This window comes from Tachyglossus aculeatus, chromosome 2 (genome assembly GCF_015852505.1).
Source record: "Tachyglossus aculeatus isolate mTacAcu1 chromosome 2, mTacAcu1.pri, whole genome shotgun sequence".
Taxonomy (NCBI): domain Eukaryota; kingdom Metazoa; phylum Chordata; class Mammalia; order Monotremata; family Tachyglossidae; genus Tachyglossus; species Tachyglossus aculeatus.
The window spans coordinates 19,736,111-19,743,033 of NC_052067.1; the positions used below are offsets into that span (position 1 = coordinate 19,736,111).

The following is a 6,923-nucleotide window of genomic DNA, read 5'->3' on the forward strand; positions in this document are numbered from 1 at the left end:
CACTGAGGCCCAGAGAAGTGAAGTGATTTGCCCAGGGCCACCCAGCTGACAATTGGCAGTGTCGGAATTTGAACCCATGACCTCTGACTCCAAATAATAATGGCGTTTATTAAGCACTTACTATGTGTGAAGCACTGTTCTAAGCGCTGGGGCAGGGGGAAACAAGGTGATCAGGCTGTCCCATGTGGGGCTCACAGTCTTAATCCCCATTTGACAGGTGAGGTCACTGAGGCCCAGAGAAGTGATTTACTCAGGGTCACCCAGCTGACAATTGGCAGTGCCGGGATTTGAACCCATGACCTCTGACTCCAAATAATAATAATGGTGTTTATTAAGTGCTTACTATGTGCAAAGCACTATTCTAAGCACTGGGGGGGGGGGGGAGATACAAGGTGATCAGGCTGTCCCATGTGGGGCTCACAGTCTTAATTCCCATTTGACAGAAGAGGTCACTGAGGCCCAGAGAAGTGAAGTGATTTACAATTGGCAGTGTCGGGATTTGAACCCATGACCTCTGCCTCCAAATAATAATAATGGCATTTATTAAGCGCTTACTATGTGCAAAGCACTGTTCTAAGCGCTGGGGAGGTTCCAAGGTACAAAGCCCGTACTCCTTGCACCGAACCACGCTGCCTGTTGTGTCAGCGGCGGTCCAGTGCCCGTTTCCCTCGGGGCTAGTCGGCGAAGCGCTGGGCGAGGAGGTCCTCCCTCCGGCCGCCCGCGCTGTCCCCGAAGCGGTCGCAGGGAAACTCGATGAGGTCGGCCTCGCCCAGGGCGCAGGCGGCGGCGGCGACGGCGGCGGGGCGGGGCCGGTGGGGCTGGAAGCCGGAGAAGTCGGCCGAGACGCCGGTGCCGGCGGAGCGGAGCGGCCGGCGGGTGGAGTAGACGTGGCGCACGGGCCCGGGCCCCGCCGCCTTCCGCCGACCCCGCCGCCGGCCCCGCAGCCAGCGCCAGCCGAAGGCGCCCAGGGCCACGCCGCCCAGCAGCGCGTTGACGGCCAGCAGAGCCACGGTCAGCAGGCGGTAGTCCACGGCCCCGGCGACGATTCCCGCGGCGGGGGGCTCGGGCGGCGTGAGCAGCCCCGCGCAGTGGTCGCGGGGGGCCACGGGGCAGACCCGGCCGCCCACCACGGCCTCCAGGCAGACCAGGTAGGGGGTGTCCCCGCGCAGCTCCCGCAGCGTGGCCGCGGCGCTGCGCTCGGGCAGGTAGACGAAGCGCTGGAACGGGGGCCGCTGGCCGAAGCGGTCGAACAGCAGGCGGAAGCGGGCGGCGCCCGGCGGGCGAGGGCTGCGGTGGTCCCGCACGGCCCAGCGCACCGTGGCCGTGTCCGGGCCCACCGCCTCCACCGTCAGGTTGCACAGGATGAACTTGTTGAAGTCGCAGGGGTCGGACACCAGCGGCGGCGCCGTTGGGGGGCTGCGGGGGCCGGCTCCGCCCGCCGAGGGGAAGCCGGCGGGCGGAGGGGCGGAGCCGCCGGCCGCCCGCGCGGTGGGCGGCGGGGCCTCGGCCTTCTCCTTCGGCTCCGACGGCGGGGGCCGCCGGGCCGGACCCAGGGGGCCGGAGTCGCTCCGGTTGTGGCCCGGGACCGCCCCGGAAAGGCCGCGCCGCGGCGGCTGCTCCCGGGTCCCGCCTGGAGGGCGCGCCCCCTGCGGCCGCTCCCCGGTCCCGCCTGGAGGGGGCGCCCCCTGCAGCGGCTGCGGCCGCTCCCCGGTCCCGCCTGAAGGGGACGCCCCCGTCCCCTCAACCCGCCCGGCCGGGTCTGCCGTCGGCCGAGGCGGGGAGGAGGAGGAGGAGGGAGAGGGGACGACGGAGGAGGCGTCCGGGCAGGAGCCGTTCCTTAGCTGCAGGTCGTCCAGGTAGTCGAGGTATTTGCCGCTGAGGGCGGGCGGGTTTCGGCACCGCACGAAGACGGGGAGGAGCCGGCCCTGCGAGTGCCAGGCGCCCATCCAGCGCTTCAGCCCCCGCAGCCGGCAGTCGCAGGTCCAGACGTTGCCGTCCAGGTCCAGAGAGTGGAGGGCCGGGCTGGCGGCGAAGGTGTCCCCCGACAGCCAGCTGAGCGCGTTGTCGCGCAGGCTGAGCTCCCGCAGCCGCGCCAGGGGGCCGAAGGCGGCCGGGTGCAGGGCGGACAGGGCGTTGCGGCTGAGGTCCAACACCTCCAGGCTGCGCAGCGGGGCCAGCAGCGCCGGGGGCAGGCGGCTCAGCCGGTTGCCGTCCAGGCGCAGCTCCCGCAGAGCCCCCAGCCCCAGGAAGGCCTCGGGGGCCAGCTGGGCCAGCCGGTTGCCGCCGAGGAAGAGCTGGGCCAGGCGGGGCAGGTGCCGGAAGGCGCCGCCGCCCAGCTGCCGCAGCCCGTTGGCCGAGAGGACCAGGGTGGTGAGGGCCCGCAGCGGGGCGAAGGCGGCCGGGTGGCGCAGCGACGGCTGCAGCTCGTTGCCGGACAGGTTGAGGAAGCGCAGCCTGCCCAGCCGCGAGAAGGCGTGCCGGCCCAGAGAGCGCAGCCGGTTGGACTCCAGGTGCAGGTAGAGCAGGTTGCCCAGCGGCGCCAAGGCCGAGTCCGGCAGGGCGGCCAGCGCGTTGCCGTCCAGGCGCAGCTTCACCAGGCTGCCCAGCCCGTCGAAGGAGCCCCGGCTCAGCCGGCCCAGGGCGTTCCCGTTCAGGCAGAGGACCCGCAGCCTGCCCAGCGGGCGCAGCGTGCCCGGGGCCAGCCCCCGCAGCAGGTTGTTGCCCAGGTAGAGCTCCTCCAGCTGGGACAGCCGCTCGAAGGCCTGCGGGTGCAGGGAGCGGAGCTGGTTGAACTGCAGGTCCAGCCGCCGCAGCTGCGCCAGGCGCGGGAAGTCGGAGGCCGTGAGGTTGGCGATGAAGTTGCCCCCGAGGCTGTAGGTCAGCACGGCCTGGGGGCTGGGCAGGGCGCCCGTCGTGGGCACGGCCCGGAGACCCCGGTTGGAGCAGAGGAGGTGCTGCGGGTGCTGGCAGTCGCAGCGCTCCGGGCAGAGGGACCGGACGCAGCCGACGAGGAGCAGCAGCAGAAGCAGCGGCCGGACGGGCCACGCAGCCTCCATCCCCGACCGACCTGTCGGCCGGTCCTGCCGCCCTTGCCCCTGCTGCCGCTGCTTCCCCCGGCCCGGTCGTGTCTCTGCCGCATGCCCCCCGCCCCCTTTCCGAGTTCGCCCGGTCCCTTGCTGCCGCCGCCTCTAAGGGTCCGCAGGAAAGGCCCTCCCCCCTGCCACGGCCGGACGCTCCACTTCCACTCTGCGGAGGCCTCCGCGATTCCCACCACCATTTGCCACCGGTTGCACGTCTGGGAACAACAAAAACACACACACACACACACACACACCCCAAAAAAATGGGGCGGGAGAAGCAGTCCGGCTGGAGGGCGGGTTTTGTTGGGCTGCAGCGGAAGACCTTTGCAGCGCTTTTCGGGAGGCCAGGCAGGACCGGTTCCCCGCCGCCGAGCAGCCCCGAGGGGCTTCCCTGGGCCAGGGAGAGGTCCGGGCCGCTCCGGCCCCGCTGCTGCTGCTGCTGCTGCCGCCGCTTCTCCTCCTCCTGCTGCTGCTGCTGCTGGACGAGGGGGTCGGGGGCTGGATTTGGCGGCAGCCCGAGAAAACCAGGCGGAAATTCGTACTTCCCACACTCGACCCCCCAGGGGCTGCAGGCGGGGAAAGAGGAGACGGCCGAGGGGGCGGGGGGAGGGAAGGAGCAGCTGCAGTGGGAGGAGGGAGCAGCCAAGTGGCTCCGGCCCGGCCTGCAAAGTGAGGAAGGAGGAATTAAAAACGGCTGGATCCGGGGGGGAGGGGGAAGAAGCGAAGAACAAAGTAGTTTTGCAGGCTGGCGAGGACTCCTTTTCGATTTGAAAACGTCAGTCCGTCTCCTTCTGAGGCCAACGCGCATCCCCGACCCTCCCAGGCTTTCCCCTCTAAGTAAACCATTAGGAGAAGATTGACCCCGACTGCTGGGGGCACGGCACCAAGGTTTCAGGCCATCCTTGGCCCCGAGTCCTCTGGCATTGGGCTAGGCAGCTGTTGGAAGGCACGGCGAGGTTGTCCGGACTGGACGGGACCGGTGAGAGCTGTCATTCAACCCCTGCGAAAGGAAGGCTGACCTCTCAACCACAGTCACAGGGTTTCTTTAAAAGGATAAAAATATGGCCAAGCATCTAGCCTTAACGAGTGGATGTCCAGGTTAAACGTGGCCACAGCAAGGACTGTTTGGTTTGAGGGTGGGCTAGGAAGCCAGAATTGGCATCACTATCAGAGGGTAGGTAGTGTGCAAGTAAGTTTTGGATACAGTGTCCAGTGCTTAGAACAGTGCTTTGCACATAGCAATCGCTTAATAAATACCATCGTTATTATATTAGTGTCCAACCAATTCTGTTTCCCCGGGTCGTACGGCACTAGAATGATTCGAATGGATGGAGCGTTCACTTAAGGATCATCACAAGCTTTTTCGCAGTCCATCTGTGTGGGAGCTCATCTTGTTGCATTCTTGCCGGTAATAACTCTGTCCTGCAGATGATTATTAAAAATCATTAGGTGCAAGTTTCCAAGGAGGATTTAGCTGTTGTAATTATTATCTAACGGATCTCGAGCAGCACCCCTGTTGTGCAGAACATACTAACGTACTGACGCTGGGGAAATCTTGCCTGCTAAGAATAGATCCAGGAAAAGGAACCTTTCGATTTAGTGTTCCTTATAAAATGCTGCCATCCACCCCTAAATAAGCATTTTTTTAGTGTTAAAACATTTTGCCAAACCACATACTCTCTTGTTAAAATGACTCAGGGTCACATTTAAAATGTAGATTTAAATTATCTTGGTGGGAAATCCTTAAGACTCTACTTTTGATTGGAGTGGGATCCTTGCCGACTTTCCTGTCTATCAAAAGATGGCAATTGCTTCATCAATCAGTCAGTAACATTAAACACCTACTGTGTGCGGAGCCCTGTACTAAGCACTTGGGAGTACAATATAATATACATGATCCCTGCCCCCCCAGGAATCTTGCAATCTACTAGAGCAGGCAGCCACTTCAGTAAGTTACAGTTCCAGGGAAGTAATGCAGTGTGTAAAATACGTACATAAATGCTACGGGGGGGCGGGGGGGGCGTGTGTGTGTGTACACTTAAGTGACTCAGGAAGGGCCGCAGTGGCAACTGGGGACGAGATGTGAGATTAATCTAGAGGACTTCTTGGAGGAGATGTGGTCTGATAGATATAAAGGAGAAGGAGTTCCAGGTAAGGGAAAAGCTGTGCAGGGGGGGAAAAAAAGTGAGGCACAGTGAGTAGCTTAGCCTGAGGGGAGCACAGAGTAGGATCTGGGCTCAACATGTCGAAGACTGAGCTCCTTGTCTTCCCTCCCAAACCTTGTCCTCTCCCTGACTTTCCCATCTCTGTTGACGGCGCTACCATCCTTCCCGTCTCACAAGCCCGCAACCTTGGTGTCATCCTCGACTCCGCTCTCTCATTCACCCCTCACATCCAAGCCGTCACCAAAACCTGCCGGTCTCAGCTCCGCAACATTGCCAAGATCCGCCCTTTCCTCTCCATCCAAACTGCTACCCTGCTCATTCAAGCTCTCATCCTATCCCGTCTGGACTACTGCACCAGCCTTCTCTCTGATCTCCCATCCTCGTGTCTCTCTCCACTTCAATTCATACTTCATGCTGCTGCCCGGATTATCTTTGTCCAGAAACGCTCTGGACATATTACTCCCCTCCTCAAAAACCTCCAATGGCTACCGATCAGTCTGCGCATCAGGCAGAAACTCCTCACCCTGGGCTTCAAGGCTCTCCATCACCTCGCCCCCTCCTACCTCACCTCCCTTCTCTCCTTCTACTGCCCAGCCCGCACCCTCCGCTCCTCCGCCGCTAATCTCCTCACTGTACCTCGTTCTCGCCTGTCCCGCCGTTGACCCCCAGCCCACGTCATCCCCCGGGCCTGGAATGCCCTCCCTCTGCCCCTCCGCCAAGCTAGCTCTCTTCCTCCCTTCAAGGCCCTGCTGAGAGCTCACCTCCTCCAGGAGGCCTTCCCAGACTGAGCCCCTTCCTTCCTCTCCCCCTCGTCCCCCTCTCCATCCCCCCATCTTACCTCCTTCCCTTCCCCATAGCACCTGTATATATGTATATATGGTTGTACATATTTATTACTCCATTTATTTATTTATTTATTTATTTTACTTGTACATTTCTATCCTACTTATTTTATTTTGTTGGTATGTTTGGTTCTGTTCTCTGTCTCCCCCTTTTAGACTGTGAGCCCACTGTTGGGTAGGGACTGTCTCTATGTGTTGCCAATTTGTACTTCCCAAGCGCTTAGTACAGTGCTCTGCACATAGTAAGCGCTCAATAAATATGATTGATTGATTGATTGATTGTAGTGGGAGAACAGAGTAGAAAAGTAGGAGGGAAAGAGCTCATTGAATGCTTGGAAACAAATGGTCAGGAGTCTCCTTGATGCATCGAGAAGGGCAAGCATTGGAAGTCTTTTGAGGAATGGAGAAGTGAATGAAAAATAACATCTTAATAGTAATAGTTTTTATTAGGCATTTATAGTGTGCAGAACATTGTATTAAATACTGGGGAAAATTACACGGGTGAGAGCTCCATGTGGGCAGGGAATGTATCTGTCAACTATGTTGTACTGTACTCTCCCAAGCACGTAGTACTGTGCATACAGTTAATGCTCAATAAATACAAGTGATTGATGTGGTCCCTGGTCTTTCATTCAGTCATTATGTATTGAGTACTGACTGTGCTAAGCATTTGGGAGAGTATAGTAGAACAAAAAACAGACGTTACCTGCCCACAACGAGCTGACAGCCTAGAAGGGGTGAGGCAGACATTAATATAAATAAATTACAAACAGGTACATAAAAGTGCTGTGGGGCTGAGGGGGGGAAGAACAAAGGGAGCTAGTCAGGGCGACCCA

At 60.2% G+C, this 6,923-nt stretch overlaps 1 protein-coding gene across 1 annotated transcript; it reads right to left on the minus strand.

Annotated features, from left to right (window-relative positions):
• Positions 1-541: 541 nt before the first annotated feature.
• Positions 542-3,093, minus strand: TRIL (TLR4 interactor with leucine rich repeats). The gene has a single exon (XM_038770159.1). The coding sequence runs from the start codon at positions 3,054-3,056 to the stop codon at positions 675-677; it is 2,382 nt and encodes a 793-aa protein (XP_038626087.1). The 5' UTR covers positions 3,057-3,093; the 3' UTR covers positions 542-674.
• Positions 3,094-6,923: the final 3,830 nt, after the last annotated feature.